The sequence below is a fragment of the Danio rerio genome, chromosome 24 (genome assembly GCF_049306965.1).
Source record: "Danio rerio strain Tuebingen ecotype United States chromosome 24, GRCz12tu, whole genome shotgun sequence".
NCBI classification, from domain to species: domain Eukaryota; kingdom Metazoa; phylum Chordata; class Actinopteri; order Cypriniformes; family Danionidae; genus Danio; species Danio rerio.
This window is the reverse complement of record NC_133199.1, coordinates 41816810-41835226: the sequence shown is the minus strand read 5'-3', so window position 1 is coordinate 41835226 and position 18417 is coordinate 41816810. Positions and strand designations below refer to the sequence as shown.

The window sequence follows — 18417 nt, the reverse complement described above, 5'->3', positions numbered from 1 at the left end:
CATACACACTCATTCACACACATACACTACGACCAATTTAGTTTCTTCAATTCCCCAATAGTGTGCATGTGTTTGGACTGTGGGGAAAACCGGAGCACCCGGAGGAAACCCACACAAACACGGGGAGAGCATGCAAACTCTCAACCGTTACCCGAACCAGCAACCTTCTTGCTGTAAGGTGACCGTGCGAACCACTGAGCTACCGTGTCGCCCTGCAGTCTGTTTAAATAAAGTAGATTACCTGTGGGGAACCGAAGTGGAGGATGTGCTGGAGGTGAGAGTGGAAAACAGACAGCTCGCTCTCCATCCGTTCATAGTCAATCCACAACCTCTCCATCTCCTGAGGATAACATATTATTATTATTATTATTATTATTAAACAATATGCATTATTATTTCTTCACTATTTTAGCAATAAATCTGAATTATTACTTTATTGGTTTGATTTTGGCAATATATTTAATTTGCGCACAGTATAAGTCTGAAGAGTTGTGAAAGAAATTAATTGAAATGTGATTATAAAGTTTTATGTGAATTTTATTTATATCAATATGGCTATAAATTAATTATTATAAAAATACGTGATTAATATTAACTAATATACTGTGTGTATACAATATATATATATATATATATATATATATATATATATATATATATATATATATATATATATATATATATATATATATATTTATATATATATATATATATTTATATATATATATATTTATATATATATATATATATATATATATATATATATATATATATATATATATATATTAGTTTTCTATTTCATTATAATACTTGACTGTAATTTAAACCAATATTTAAAATAATAATAACAAACAATTATGCACCTTTTGCTTGCAATGGTTGCAGCTATACCGTGGTTTGGGTTTTAGCACCCATAAATAAAGTACTTTACCAGTGATAAATCACATATTCTGGCTCTGAGTGTAACCAGGTCTTCCTGAAGCAGTGCCTTCTGGGAAACATCCTGGTGCTCTCCTGGATGTCCATCTTCAATCCCCATCCATTTGATTTCTAGAGCATACTCCACGCTTCTCTGAAGAGGAGGAGAGATGTGTTAGTGATGTGTTTTAATGTGTGTGTGCGTGCGTGCGTGTGTGTGTGACTGACTTTATCTGCCTGTAACTGAGACAGCTGCATGGAGACGGACTGCAGCAGTTTATCACAGCCACACAGGCGAGTCAGAACCACCTGAAGGACAGATGAAAGTATATCAAATCTGCAACGTAAAAATGTCTATCCACCTTTTTTACCCCACATGTAACCTGAATTATGTGTCGCACTTTTTTTGGGAAGTTACATTCAAAAAAACTATAACAATATACATTTACACTTAGTCATTTAGCAGACGCTTTAATCCAAAGCGACTTACAAATGAGGACAAGGAAGCAATTTACACAACTATAAGAGCAGCAATGAATAAGTGCTGTAGGCAAGTTTTAGGTGTGTAAAGTGTAAGAAGCAAAACATTAGTAAATTTATCATTTTTTTTCTTATGTAGTACAGTTAGCGGTTGAACCAGAGAGGCAATTGCAGATTAGGAAGGGAAGTGGAGACTAAATGGTTGAGGTTTTAGTCGTTTCTTGAAGACAGCGAGTGACTCTGCCGTTCTGATGCAGTTGGGGAGTTCATTCCACTAACTGGGCAGATTGAACGCGAGCGTTCGGAAAAGTGATTTCTTCCCTCTTTGGGATGGAACCACGAGGTGACGTTCATTCACAGAACGCAAGTTTCTGGAGGGCACATAAATCTGCAGAAGTGAGAGCAGATAAGAAGGAGCACAGCCAGAGGTCGCTGTGTAAGCAAACATCAGAGCTTTGAATTTGATGCGAGCAGCAACTGGCAGCCAGTGCAAACGGATGAGTAGCGGAGTGGCATGTGCTCTTTTAGGTTCATTAAAGACCACTCGTGCTGCTGCGTTCTGGAGCAGCTGAAGAGGTTTGATAAAGTTTGCTGGAAGCCCGGCTAGTAGAGAGTTGCAGTAATCCAGTTTGGAGAGAACAAGAGCTTGAACAAGGAGTTGAGCTGCATGTTCAGATAGGAAGGGTCGGACCTTTAATGATTTTATATAATCAAATCATAGTTTTCAGTCATTTTATATAATAAGGTTGTGCAACAAATAATCGATATTAACTGAGTTAGACATAGTTATTTTAAATTTTTTAAATATATTTTCTAAGTGCTTTTTTTCCAACTTATTTTTATGTTGTTTATATATCATAATAGTTTTAATTACTCATTTCTAATAACTGATTTTTTTTATCTTTGCCATGATGACAGTGCATTATATTTGACTTGATATTTTGCAAGACTAATTAATATTAATAATAATTCCTTTATATAGAGGTTTTCTGGGCACTCAAAGCGCTTTACACATAGGGGGAAAGCATCCACCTGGATGACCCGACGGCAGCCATTTTTGCGCCAGATCGCACACCACACACCAGCTGATTGATGGAGAGGAGACAATTATGATAAGTGCAGGGTTAGGAGGCCATGATGGACAGAGGCCAGTGGGCAGATTTGGCCAGGATGCCAGAGTTAAACCCCAACTCTTTTTCGAAGGACATCTTGGGATTTTTAATGACCACCGAGAGTCAGAACTTCGGTTTAACGTCTCATCCAAAAGACGGTAGACTGATAGTATTGAGCTTAGAGTGATATTTAAAGACTTACCTAGAGTAAGTGAACTAGGTAAAGTTAGGTTAATTGGGCAAAACATTGGCCAACAGTGGTTTGGTTAGTAGCCAGTCAAAAGGGAGGCTACTAATGTTAACTATATTTTTAATATTATTATATTTTTTTTATAAATGTTTTTTTTTTTATTCCAGCAAACCTAAAAGAAATAAGACTTTCTCCATAAGAATAATAGAATAGTATATACTGTAAAAAATGGCTTTGCACGTTAAACAGCACTTGGGAAATATTTCAAAAAGAGTTCAAATTTTACAGGAGGGTGAATAATTTTGTCTTCGACTGTATTTATAAGCTTAGAAAGGTACATTTTTTAGTCTATTGAGTTGTATTTTAGTATACGATAGGTGAACTGTGAGGAGAGTAATGGCTTCTTATGCAAAGGTGTAAAAAACATTTCACTGATTTGATTGATTGCAATTTAATTAAAGTTACTCCCATAATTTATGCAAGGCATCATAGAGTGTAGGAAAAAGGTGGACAGAATTTACAAACAAACAAATTAAAGTTACAAAAAATGGGATTAAAACTTCAAAATACTAATAAAAATGACATTGTTCAATAATAAAATTACTCTGGGATTAAAGCAAATCCTCTTAGGAAGGATTTATTTAAAAAGGACTTCAGATGTTCAGATATTATCTTTAAGCACTTCTGATTGTTTAAACATCAGTGATGTTTGATATTGCGTAACTGATCTCTTGACAGTTGTGCTTGTGTCAACAGTACACTGGAAATATAGACAGTTCAAACAGACTTATCTGATTACACACACTCACACACACACACACACTGCAGTGCACTCACGTCTGTGTCATTTTCCAGATCTCTGATTGGTTGTATCGGTTGTCTCTCCATGAGAAAGTCTTTTCCTGCCTGGAGGAGGATAAATAAATAAAATAAATGAAATTTAATCTCATGCATCATTCTATAGACACCATAACACTTGCAAAATAAAAACCGTGTAAATGTTTAACATCTAACAACAAGAATCATGAATAAACTCTGCAATTTTAGTTCATTAACAATTGTAATAAGTAATTCAGTTAATAATCATAAGAGTGTGTATTATTATTAACTTATTTTAGCATTTGTTTTAATGCAAATGTTTTGTTATTGTCTTTTATTGGTATTATTTAGGTGGAGGCTCTAAATAAGCCTTCTTATCTATTCCTGCACATTATGACTTGATTTTTTTTCAGTTTTAGTTTTATATTTGTGTATTCTTGTGCAAATAAGTAAAGTAACAAAACGTATTATAATAATAGCACATCAAACAGAACAGAGAGGTAATGATGATGAAATTATAAACAATTATTTTCAAATACACTGAATTAAACCTGAATATATGAGGTTGAAAACTTTATATTAAGATTATTGAAGTAGTGTGTTTTGCAATATATATATATATATATATATATATATATATATATATATATATATATATATTGCAAAACACACTTCAATAATCTTAAGTTCATTTTAGCATTGTGTGCAGAAAATAGCTTTTAAGATGGAGATCAAACACACAAAAACACTTTTAAATGATAAAACTAAATTTAGTTTAATGGTTTTGATTTAAATGACTTTTATGTCTTGAATCATCGATGCGTGGATGGAAATATCCTAAAATCTTGTCTTGTAAAAATAATTTGTGCAAGTGGATTTACTGTAACATTTTAGAGACTGTAGTATATCAGAGAATATGTGAGAATGAGATTAAATAGTTTTAAAAATATGCAGAAATGAATTTGTGCCCTGTTGAACATTGCTGTATCGCATGGAAAACTAATATTGAATGATGCATAACCCAGAGTTATTACAGTTTAGGCCAGATCTGTCTTACCTTGCACATTGTCATGTGTTCAGTGGTGTGGTAGTTCGAGCAGAAGCACAGAGAGCTGGGATATTCAGGCTGAAAAGGCTAAAATTCAGAAGCGCAGTTTAGAAAAGTGTAGATTTTATACAGCTGAAGACATTATTCTGTAAAAATTAATACATTTTCAAATATTTCCCAGAGCAAGGGAAGTTTTCCACAGTGTTTCTAGTTGTATTTTTCTGCTGGAGAAAATTTAAAATATTTTAATGGTCATTATTATTAGCCTCTTAAGATTTTTTTTAATTTACCAATTGTCTACAGAACAACATTTACATTTAGTCATTTAGCAGACGCTTTTATCCAAAGGACAAATGAGGACAAAGAAGCAATTTACACAACTATAACTTTTTTTTTTTTTTTTTTTTTGTAGTAGTACAGTTAACGGTAGAACCAGAGAGGCAATTGCAGATTAGGAAGTGAAGTGGAGACTAAATAGTTGAGTTTTAAGTCGTTTCTTGAAAACAGCGAGTGACTCTGCCGTTCTGATGCAGTTAGGGAGTTCATTCCACCAACTGGGCAGATTGATTGAGAGAGTTCGGGAAAGTGATTTCTTCTTTCTTTGGGATGGAACCACGAGGCGACGTTCATTCACAGAACGCAAGTTTCTGGAGGGCACAAAAATCTGCAGAAGTGAAAGCAGATAAGAAGGAGCAAAGCCAGAAGTCACTTTGTAGGCAAACATCAGAGCTTTGAATATGATGCGAGCAGCAACTAGCAGCCAGTGCAAACGGATGAGTAGTGGAGTGACATGTGCTCTTTTAGGTTCATTAAAGACCACTCGTGCTGCTGCGTTCTGGAGCAGCTGAAGAGGCTTGATAGAGTTAGCTGGCTGTTGTCTAATGACTTGCCTAAATAAGCCAGTTAACCCTTTAAATTACCCTTTAAGTTGAATACACTAAAAAAGCGATTCATTAGATTGACTCAATTTTTCAATGTAACTGGTTGCAAACAATTTATATGGGCTGACTTTAAACAAACACATAAAGTTGCTAACTTACTAAATTACTAAATTTAATTTGTGTTTAATTTCAGTTTATGTAAACTCTGCACAACCACTTACCACATTGCCACAGCCATAACACACTGCAGCCCACGGCTGGATACTTATTGAAGCTAAACAGGTCGGGAACTGCATGGGAGACCACATGGGAAAACTAGGTTGCTGTTGGAAGTGGTGTTCGTGAGGCCAACACGGGGCGCTCAACCTGTCGTCTGTGTGAGTCCTAATGCCCCAGTAAAAGTGAATAGTGCCTTCTTTTGGATGAGATATCAGGACCAAGGTCCTGTCTCTCTGTGGTCATTAAAAATGTCTATTAGCATAGCCCTGATTACTAATAACAACTTGCAGTATGAGAATCTCTGATTCTAGTCAATACGACTTGTATATTATTAGGCCTAGGGCTAGGTGAAATGGCAAAAATGCAATCTCGATAATTATTTTCCATATTACACGATAACCATATATATTTCGATATAATTTAATGCCTCCAGATTTAAAAGAGTACCCCAACTATGACTGAAGCCACAAAAATTAGAGGGTCTATTAAATGGAAAATTCGGTACATCTCTAATATCAACACACTTCTAGATTCCCATCATTGCACATTTCTGCTGCGTGGTTGGCTCATAGATCAATGTAGAGTAAAAAATGGATTATCATTGTTATTGACATTTTGTTGAGATTTGATATAACATAGTTTATCGGCCCAGCCTTAATTAGGCCTGTAACAATAATCATTATATGGACTTTTCACACAACACAGACATGAGCTGAATTATTTTGGTGATACAATATATATCGCCCATACATAAAACCCAATTCTAGCAAACATTTCAGCTGATTGTGCAACATCTCTATCTCTATTGGAGCTGTCAGTGCCAGTATGGTAAATAAAACACTGTAGTATTTACTATAAATTACTATAGTATATTTTCATGTGGGTGCAGATATACCCTCTGTTACTGTTTACCTTGCACTTTTTTAAATGAACATTTATTATTATTGATTTAGGATATGCGTTTTTACATTCTGACTCCAATGCCTGATTAATAAATAGTCAAAATGACTATAATTAAATGAAATATTCTTCAGAATGAAATATGATGTGTTCTTTGGAAGAGTACACTTGCTTTGTGCTGATATTATATTGTCATTCTGGCATTATATAATAAGTGGCATAAATGGTCTTAATGTGACAATAATATTGTTTATCACAATATATTTTGGTGCAATACATCATACACAATCTCTCACAACTTACTATTAGACGGACTTCAAAACTGGGTTGGCCTAGCTGGGACAGCACTAAATTGGTTCATATCCTATTTAACCGAACGCTCGCAGTTCATTTATCTGGGAGGTCATAGATCGCGGACTGTCCCTCTGTGTCACGGTGTCCCCCAGGCTTCGGTACTCGGGCCACTTTTGTTTAGCATTTATATGCTACCTCTTGAAAAAATTGTACAAAAATTTGGCATTAATTATCAGTGCTATGCTGACGACACACAGATTTATATTAGCACATCTCCTAATCTATCTGCCTCACTGTCGACACTTAACGCCTGCTTGGTGGAGATTAAGTGAAGTTTTTAAACTAATTTCGAGAGGAGCATGTGATATAATTGACTGCAGCTGGCCACCTATCTACACTCATCAGTTAGCCAATCAGATCTATCCTAACTCACTATAAGTAGCCTAGCTAGATATTACTCTCTTATCTTCGTTTTCCGAAGAAACCCCCCATCCACCCCTTTCTCCTCCTATTCTCCTTTACAAAAAAGGGGAGCTCTCGAGAACCACCTGATTTCGTACTCCCCTCACATGCTCTATGGACCTGGCGGGAGCCCTGGGCTCAACTATCTCCGAGCTCAGGGTTCTCTCCCGGGACAGCATGCCAAACCTGCTTACAGTTGTCAAGCAATATCTAAGTGTGAACTCTTGAAAGCCTGGATGCAACAAAACTATCTAAAATTAAACAGCTCCAAGACTGAGATTTTACTTATTGGCACACCCACTAATGTTAAGAGATGTGGCAATCTCAAGTTAACAGTTGATGAATCTCTTTTAACTCCTTCTATGCAGGTGCAAAATCTTGGTGTCCTCTTTGATGCTCAGCTTAGCCTCAAACCTCATTTTAAACAGTTAACAAAAACTGCTTTTTATCACTTACGCAACATTGCCCGTATCCGTCCTTTCCTCTCAACACCAGATGCTGAAAAGCTTGTCCAAGCTTTCATTACGTCTCGTCTAGATTTTTGTAACTCTTTATTTGGGGGTCTGCCAGCCAATTCACTTAAGATCTTACAATGTGTTCAAAACTCAGCCGCACGTGTGTTAACTCACACATCATCTCGCACTCACATTACTCCTGTTCTTCAGCAGTTACACTGGTTGCCTGTAAAGTCACGCATCGATTTTAAAACCTTGATTTTAACTTACAAAGCTGTTCATGGTTCTGCACCTGATTATATATGTGACCTGATATCAACCTCCTCATCCTCTCGCAATCTACGTTCTGCTTCGGGCTCACCTTGTTTCAGCCCCGTTGCAAACTTAGCAGCATGGGAGGCAGGGCTTTCTCTTATGGTGCACCTAAATTGAGGAATGCTCTCCCCACAAACATCAGAAACGCCAGTTCCCTGGACTGTTTTAAGAAACTTCTTAAAACTCATCTTTTTATTATTGCTTATAACTTATGAGGCCTTCTTTTAATATGTATATTTTTATCATCATTATCATTCTTACTTTTTTGTGTATTTCATGTTCTTCTGTGTGTTGATGCTCTTGTTAGCTCTTTGAGTTTGAGAAAAGCGCAATATAAAAAAAAAATGTATTATACAGCAAAAATAGATATCATGACAGGCCTATATATTACATCCATCAATAAATATTATCCATAGTTTTCTATAATTAGGCTGGCTTGAGAAACAAGCCAGACTACTGAAATCCTATTTAAACTTATTATTTTTTTTATATATTATTCTTCTTCTGAGACTAAAAAACAAAACGCATCTCCTCCTAGAGCTTTCGAGCTATGACCACCAAACTCACACCAGACCTCCAAACTATTCTGACTCGGTGTGCTATATCTTTTCTGACTGATACGACTTTCGGTTTTCCGAAAAACGTCCCGGGACTGCAGGAAAAATCCCATAGACTTAACATTGGATCAAACTTTGTGACCTCATAACTCTGCGTCAGACTGTCACACATACTTCTAACTGAGCTCATTTAACTCGGACTATCCCACTGCCAATGACTAATCACCTTTAAACTTTCTAGCCACGCCCTAGCAACCACTTTTGGACCCTAGAAACTGTTCCATAGACTTCCATTCAAAAGACTGTCATTGACTCTACATGGGACCAAACTTTGTGAGCTCATAACTCTGCATCAGACTGTCATACTGACCAGTGACTGAGCTCATTTAACTCAGACTACCAAACTGCCAATAACTGATGAGCTTTTAACTTTCTAGCCACACCCTAACTACCAGATACTGCACCCTAGCAACAACTGGCTTTGTCATTGGCTTAACATTAGATCAAACTTTGCGAACTCATACCTTTCCATCAAACTGTCCTACTAATGGGTGAGCATTATCTATCTATCTATCTATCTATCTATCTATCTATCTATCTATCTATCTATCTATCTATCTATCTATCTATCTATCTATCTATCTATCTATCTATCTATCTATCTATCTATCTATCTATCTATCTATCTATCTATCTATCTACCTACCTACCTACCTACCTACCTACCTACCTACCTACCTACCTACCTACCTACCTACCTACCTACCTACCTACCTACCTACCTACCTACCTACCTACCTACCTACCTACCTACCTACCTACCTACCTACCTACCTACCTACCTACCTACCTACCTACCTACCTACCTACCTACCTACCTACCTACCTACCTACCTACCTACCTACCTACCTACCTACCTACCTACCTACCTACCTACCTACCTACCTACCTACCTACCTACCTACCTACCTACCTACCTACCTACCTACCTACCTACCTACCTACCTACCTACCTACCTACCTACCTACCTACCTACCTACCTACCTACCTACCTACCTACCTACCTACCTACCTACCTACCTACCTACCTACCTACCTACCTACCTACCTACCTACCTACCTACCTACCTACCTATCTATCTATCCATCTATCTATCATCTTTCATACTTTTTAAACTGTTTAAACTAAACAAACTATTTCCAACAGACTTTCTCAAGCCAGCCTAAAGTTTGTCTCGACGAACTTTAATAATCTAGTTGCACTTATTATACCTATATCCTGCTCTTGATATCGCACTCTGGGTTAGACCTGAACTGCTTTCCGTTCCCTTGTACTTGTGTAATGACAATCGAGTTAAATCTAATCTTAAACTAATATTTAAATCTTCAATATGTTCATTATGAGCAGATTTGTGTGTTTGATGCTCACCTTGTCGGTCAGGTGTCCTCTTTCCGTGTAGATACAAGGCGACACTGGAGCACTTGAACAGTTTTCCAAAGGCCAAATGATCCCGAGAGCTGGGGGATCGTACTGATCTCTGGGAAATGGAGGCTGCTTGAAGGTCACTTTTGGATGTAGGAAGGACAGGGATTCCTCATTTGTAGTTCCCAAACTTGCTGAATGTTCAGTAAATTCAGAAGCCCTGACAGAGAGAAAAAAGAGAGACAATTTTAACCAGTTGATATGCACACCGATATCGCAATGTGAGTGTTTAAACTGGATTACAATTTATCATTTGCATGGGATTTTGAGACCTGTGACTGTATGAGGATTTTTAAAAGCATCGGGGCATGATAAACTGTAACGTTTATAACTTTAGTGAGCAAACTATTTGAAAGCATTAAAAGTGTCCAAGAAGACGTTCCAAATCTTTGCACGCATTGACCCAGAGACTGTTTAGATCAGGGATGTGCAAACACAGTCCTGGAGGGCCAATGTCCTGCAGATTTTAGCTCCAACTTTCCTCAACACACCTGCACGGATGTTTCTAGAAAGCCTAGTATGAGATTGATCAGCTAGCCCAGGTGCGTCTAATTGGGATTGGAACTAAACTATGCTGGACACCGGCCCTATAGGACCGAGGATGTGCACCCCTGGTTTAGATGCATATCACTGATGAGAAGATGACGGATGTTTACTGTATAATGACAGAAATGCCCTAAACACCGAGCAGACACAAGACAATAACATGGCGTTTGATTGAAATCGTACCCTAACGTCGTGGAGACGCTGCATTTTGTTTGAAAATGAAAATCGTGTTTACATCAGAACTAAATGTCAGCCTGAAGTCACTGTCCAACGTCCAACCTAAAACCAACCAAATATCAACATCTAATGATGTTACAGCTTGAGATTGTGTGGACGTTACCACTATTACATTTATCTGATGTTGAATTTTGGTTGCCATAACTGATGAATAAATGTCAGTATTTGACGTCAACAGGATGTTGGTTTAAGATGTTGGCTCGACATTGGATTATGGTCACTTTCTAACAACCTAAAATCAACTAAATATCAACGTCATTAAATGTCATTATTGGACATCAAAATAATGTTGTCCTTAGACGCTGGCAAGACATTGATTTTGGTCACCTAACATCACAACCTAAATCTAATCTAATATTAACGCCATATGACATTGTGTGGCTGCTGGGCAATAAGTAAATGCACTACAGAATGTTACGTTTACACACAATCACAAATTACATGTAAATGCATCAACTTTTAACAGCATAATACCCACTACTCATGAGTACTTTTAAAAGGGCTACTTTTTACTCCTACTTTGAGTAATATTTACAACAGGTACTTTTACTCTACTTGCATTACATTTTTAGGCAAGTAATGGTACTTTTACTCAAGTATGCTTTTTTTAGTACTCTTTCCACCACTGCCATTGAGGTTTTAATATGGACCTTTTAGGTACAAATTTGCACCTTTTGAAAAGGTTCCAACCCGGTGACAGCTTGCGTATCTCTATTTCTGGGAGTGTACTATATATATATATCTATATATATATCTATATATATATCTATATATATATATATATATATATATATATATATATATATATATATATATATATATATATATATATATATATATATATATATATATAGGTATATATATATATATATATATATATATATATATATATATATATATATATATATATATATATATATATAGGTATATATATATATATATATATATATATATATATATATATATATATATAGGTATATATATATATATATATATATATATATATATATATATATATATATATATATATATATATATATAGGTATATATATATATATAGGTATATATATATATATATATATATATATATATATATATATATATATATATATATATATATATATAGGTATATATATATATATATATATATATATATATATATATATATATATATATATATATATATATATATAGGTATATATATATATATATATATATATATATATATAGGTATATATATATATATATATATATATATATATATATATATATATATATATATATATATATATATATATATATATATATAGGTATATATATATATATATATATATATATATATATATATATATATAGGTATATATATATATATATATATATATATATATATATATATATATATATATATATATATATATATATATATATAGGTATATATATATATATATATATATATAGGTATATATATATATATATATATATATATATATATATAGGTATATATATATATATATATATATATATATATACCTATATATATATATATATACATATATATATAGGTATATATATACATATATATATAGGTATATATATATATATATATATAGGTATATATATATATATATAGGTATATATATATATATATATATATATATATATAGGTATATATATATATATATATATATATATATATATATATATATATATATATATATATATATATATATATATATATAGGTATATATATATAGGTATATATATATATAGGTATATATATATAATATATATATATATAGGTATATATATATATATATATATATATATATATATATATATATATATATATATATATATATATATATATATATATAGCTATGTAAATACCTAAATACTGTTATGCTCCATCCCAATTCGCATACTTATACTACACTGTAAAAGTATGTGCAGGATGAAGGAAAATAGCACAGTAAAAGTGCCAACACAGCACTAAAAATGTTCTCAAAGTAAAAGTACACATTATTAATGTATTTAGAGTATAATTCTTGACCAAAACTGCTCAATCACAGTTATTTGAGTATTTGTAATTGGTTACTTTACAGCACATATGTCAGTTTACTAAAGCATGACACTTTAAAGGTGACCCATTATGCCCCTTTTTACAAGATGTAAGTCTCTGATGTCTCTAGTGTGTGTGTATGTGTGTGTGAGAGAGAGATATTTCAGCTTAAAATACCACACTGATAATGTTTAATACCTCTCTAAAACTGACCCTTTTAGGCTTTGATGCTAATTGTGTTGTTTTGGTGACTGTCGCTTTAAATTCAAATGAGATTGTGCTCTTTTTCAGAAGAGGGCGGAGCTACAAATGCCTATATGTCAGCATAGTGGCAGATTCAAAAACAAGACGAACATCCTATGCTAATGAGGGAGAGATGGTCACTAGTGGGCGGGGCTTTCCCCCTCTGATGACACGTACAAAAGGAGAATGTCAATCGAAGTGTTTCTGCAGACTGTTTTATCAAGTCTGATTATAGTAAAATTTAGCTATTTTAACCTTTTGAAGCTGCTTACATTTACAGTCTGCTGCCACACAGCTGTGTTTAAACCCCTTATAAAAGTAATTTCTGCATAATAGGCGTCTTTTAAGATTTACATTGGTCTGCTCCCATGTCTTCCTCTCAGTTCTGGAGTCTTCATCTTAATCCCCATCATCTCTTGATCCACCAGATTGGGTTCTGTCAGCACTCTGGTCAGTTTACTCTGGGTGTTTCTCTCTGAAAAGGAGTGCTGGAGCTCCATCATTTCAGCATTGTCTCCCATCACAGTGAAGTCCTGAAAACTGGCGCAGCGCCTATAACAACCAGTACAATACATTCAAGTAAATGGCAGATTCAAGTGCACTGAAAACAGATCGAGGTTTGACGTCTACCTGTTGATGATGTCATCAGCCTCCATGCTTGCTGATTGGCTGAGAGCTCTGACCCAGCCCAGCATGTCCTCCTGGGTTTCGGCACTCATGATGTACGGCCGCATCCCCTGATGAACAACCTACATGCAGATGTGTGTAATGACAATATGTAAGTACACCCCTCACAAACATCTCATTTAGATGCATCATTTTTATATTAAGCTTTACAATATTATATTTGTGCATTTACATTAGATTAGTGAGTACCGAAGCCAAATCTGGAGCTGATCTAACAAACAAAACGTATGATAATGGTCCTAAAATACTTGTTAATGAATATATCTGTTTAATAAATCTGTTTTGTACAAATGCACCAACATATATGACCTATATTCACTGAGAAATGGATCAAAATAATAATTTTCGAAGTTGATTGTACTTAAAGCACAGTACTGTGGAGAAGTTTAAGGCCACCAGTATTTTCACTACTACTGCTACTAATAATAATAATAATAATAAGTCAGAAGTTTGTTTACACTAGGCCTGTCATGATATATCTATAGCTGCGTCCCAAATCGCATACTTATGCACTATTCTACGCCATTTTGTAGTATAAATAGTGTAAGTAGTGTGTTCACACTGAAAACTCTAAAAATAATAAGTGCACTTTAATTACCCGGATGATGCACTCATTCAGCTGCTAAAATGAAGTGTGTAATGATGGACACTTCACGCACTCAACGACCGCAGGTTTGCTTACGTAGCGGAAGGGGCGGAGCTATCGGACGCACATGTTGGATAACTTTATTTATTTTGGATGGTGAAAGCAAAATTCTCCTACGAGAGTGATTATAGCGCCTCCCGATGGTGAATGCGGTTATACTCACGGCAGGTATTATTTGATAATTGGGTTGTTTATTTCACTGATTTGGCGACCGTCAAACGTGATCAGGGAAACGGTTTGAATATCCGCTTAGTAAAAAACCATTAGTGTGCCATTTGGGACAACACTACATACATATACTATCCTGTTGAGTGTGTAAGTGCATAAGTGCATAGTGCATGAGTGCATAGTGTATAGTGTGCCATTTGGGACGCAGCTTATGTTGTTGTGTCATATATTGTTATTTAAATCTATTTTATGATTATAAAATAAGAATGGGCAATATGACAGAAATCTTGCATTACTACATGACATTTCATAATAATGTTGTTGCTATACTGGAATTTGTTACCAATCGATACTGAAATTTTAAAAACGTCCATTTCCCGCTGACATTTGAGCGCTGTTGAGCACGTTCTTAAACAGCGCTGATTTGCTATTGTGTTCACATGCTCAACAGAAATGACTGTGATTGGCTGTGAAGGTCATCAGTTTACCAATCTCACCAATGTTCATGAGTGTAACTTCAGATACAGAGACACTGAAGCCCTTTAAAGCTGCGATTTATTAGCGGATTGCTTGTATGTCAGGTTATAGACAAACCAGCTGATCAGCGTGACTTTAAAACCTTCCAGTGCCCCTGTATCTGTAGTTACACTCAGTAAACAGCGATGAGTTTGGTCAACTGATGACCTTCATGGCCAATCACAGTCATTTCTGTTGAGCACGTGAACACAATGGCAAATCAGCGCTGTTTAAGAACGCACTCAACAGCACTCCAATGTTAGCGTGAAATGGACATTTTTACAATTTAAAATGCAGATTGGTATCAAATTCCAGTATCGTGACAACACTAGTTCATAAGAATGATATATATCAATATATGTCACGACATGCAATTTTGTAAATGTAATCAACTATTAGTTATATTCATATTTATATTAATATTTTGTGATTCACAAGTGTTTATTTACAGTTGTGGTTGGCATTATGGGATGTTGATCTCTGCTCTGTCCACTTTTAATGTTGAAAATTCAAGCAAATTAGCAAAGTGCCTTTTATTATCATTTTAGTAGTTTGAAATAATATAATGTATAAGAAATAATAATATAGAGAGAAATGAGTCTAAAATAAGTCAGATGTGCTGCAGTTTATTAAAGGTTTTTGTAGCGTAAAATACAACACCAACCCTGACAGTATAGCACTACAAACTATTACAAATGATCAAAAAGTCAATTTTTCTGAACTTTTCAAGGTTAAAAGTTGTTTGAAGAAAGATAAAGCTCCCATAATGCAATTCAAAAGCGTAAATAGATGGGGGAAAATAAAAATATAAAAGACAAAATGTGAAAAACTGATATTTTACAGCTTATAGTCTTTTTTTAAGTATTTCGATATATATTTAATGTTTATTTCATTTGATTAAAAATGGGGAAAACCTAAAATAAATAGAAATAAATAAAAAACACTGCAAAATACAAAGATTAGATACAACTTTTTAAAAAATGTTAGATAAAATGTTAAATGTAAATATTTTACTTTCAACATTGCAACTTCATTGTTGTTCATTGTAGCAGCTTTCCAATATCTAATTCTGTCGTTGGTAGAAAAGTTAGAGTCTGTAGGCAAAACAGATGCAAATAAAACATCTTTATTTGTTTGCATATGTATTGCATGCTACTCTTTAGTACGTACTGTGTGCTTCCTTTTTTTTAATCTTATTTATTTATTTTTAATTTTTTTGCTATGTGCTTACTACCAATACAGTTCCTCAATGCAGTGATGTCACAGTTATATAGTATCGTACCACCACCTAGTGCCCAATTGCCATTATACAATGTATGTCTCCAACATTGATGTTTCTGTTTGCATCCCCAAAATTCAAGTGGTGCTCACTGCAGAGCCATTTGGGCAGAGCTGAGCTCCAGCGAGGGGGAGCATGAGCTCTCGCTCCTCCTTTCTTGCATTTCTTCTTTGAGTGATGTCACTGGGGGTTGGGGTTAGGGGTGGGGTGGGTGTACGCATTAAAACAGCTTATAGGAGGAGGAGCGAGAGCTCATGCTCCCCCTCGCTGGAGCTCAGCTCTGCTCAAATGGCTCTGCATCGAGCAGTGTCTCCCAAAATTTGGTGTAATATTGCACTTATATACATTTTTAAAACCGTAAACGATGTAGTTTGTGAAAGAAATAAACGATAGAGCATAATATGAAAAGATATACTTTTTATTTTGTCCATACTCATATTGCACACCCTTTAAGATGTGTAACTAATAAATAACAGATAATAATGATAATAATAATAATAATAATATAATAATAAATAATAATAATAATAAACAGATAATAATAATAAATAATAGATATTTACAGTTGAAGTCAGAATTATTCGCCCTCCTGTATATTTTTCGCCCAATGTTTCTCTTGAATGGAGAGAAGCTTATTTTCAACACATTTATAAACATAATATTTTTAATGATGACAGCACAAAATATTAGACTAAATATTTTTCAAGATACTAGTATTCAGCTTTAAGCGACATTTAAAGGCTTAACTAGGTTAATTAGGCAATTTTATAACAATGGTTTGTTCTGTTGACAATCTAAAACAAATATTGCTTAAGGAGGCTAATAATATTGACCTTAAAATGACTTTAAAACAAATCAAAAACTGCATTTATTCTAGCTGAAATAAAACAAATAAGACTTTTTTTCAGAATAAAAAATATTATAGGAAATACTGTGAAAAATTTCTTGCTCTGTTAAAAATGATTTGGAAAATATTTGAAAAAGGAATACACAGCATGGCGAATGATTCGGTCTTCAACTGTATATCTATGGAAAACTCTTACCTTGAATGCATATTTGCGGTTCCTGACCTCTCGAGGTGAGCAGTATAGGATCCTGTAGCTGGGGAGAGGAATACTGCCCAAAACTGACTCCTCACGACTGTCTGAGAAACAGGTGAACATTTTAGATAAAAGTTAATCATTTAAAGTGTCTGTACAGTATTGTAGATGACTATCATAACACAGTGTCATATAAATGTTTTACCTTTATAATAATAGAGGCAGTAGTTAGACAGAACAAACCATCTTCTCTTCCATAACTTCAGTCCAGTGCTGTCCTAAGGGGAAACGGATATATAAATATTCGTTTTCATTCATTCATTTATTTTCTGCTGCTTTTCTGGGGCCGGGTCGCGTGGGGAGAACCCCAGACTTCCCTCTCCACAGAAAACCTAGAGATGGCAAACTACCTTTTTTAAGGTGGAGCACAATGGCCTCAGACTTGGAGGTGATAAATCTCATCCCAGCCACGTCACACTCGGCAGCAAACTGCCCCAGTGCATGCTGACGGTCCATGTTGAGTTTTTTGTAATTATTTTTTTTACATATTTTAAAATGATTTTGGATTACTTTTAGCTTTAAGAGTTTATGTAATCTAATATCTATACTGTATTTAAAGTGAAATAAGTCTTAAGACAAAAGGAAAAAAATATTTAAAACCAAATTTTTGTCAAAGACTTCACAGATGTTATTATGAAAAACAAAGACACACAGAAAGCCAGTGTTGTTCTGTAAAAGTCACCCTCTTGTACAGCCATCCTCTGATCACCACTGGACAGTTGGGGTCTCTCTTCGCTGCTTGGCATCGCTTTCCAAACGTCTGCACTTTATCCTGACCCTGCACATATAGTACACTTTATC

The 18417-nt window shown here is 34.5% G+C and overlaps 2 protein-coding genes across 7 annotated transcripts in view; both read right to left on the bottom strand.

The window, feature by feature from the left end:
• mybpc2b (myosin binding protein Cb) overlaps positions 1–18417 on the bottom strand; it is a 218292-nt gene that overhangs the window by 156619 nt on the left and 43256 nt on the right. The window lies entirely within an intron of this gene.
• The window catches only part of si:ch211-234p6.5, a 50177-nt gene that overhangs the window by 14843 nt on the left and 16917 nt on the right, over positions 1–18417 (bottom strand). For 5 of the 6 annotated variants that reach the window (XM_005162889.6, XM_021470403.3, XM_073941122.1 and 2 more), the window contains exons 3-13: positions 18299–18394; positions 17762–17834; positions 17560–17660; positions 13851–13969; positions 13575–13772; positions 10082–10295; positions 4577–4654; positions 3538–3606; positions 1147–1227; positions 932–1072; positions 242–340 (exon numbers count right to left, since the gene is read on the bottom strand). In XM_005162889.6, coding sequence (XP_005162946.2) covers positions 242–340; positions 932–1072; positions 1147–1227; positions 3538–3606; positions 4577–4654; positions 10082–10295; positions 13575–13772; positions 13851–13969; positions 17560–17660; positions 17762–17834; positions 18299–18394 — 1269 coding nt within the window. The remainder of the gene's footprint in view (positions 1–241; positions 341–931; positions 1073–1146; positions 1228–3537; positions 3607–4576; positions 4655–10081; positions 10296–13574; positions 13773–13850; positions 13970–17559; positions 17661–17761; positions 17835–18298; positions 18395–18417) is intronic. The other variant, XM_073941123.1, reaches the window with a different exon arrangement.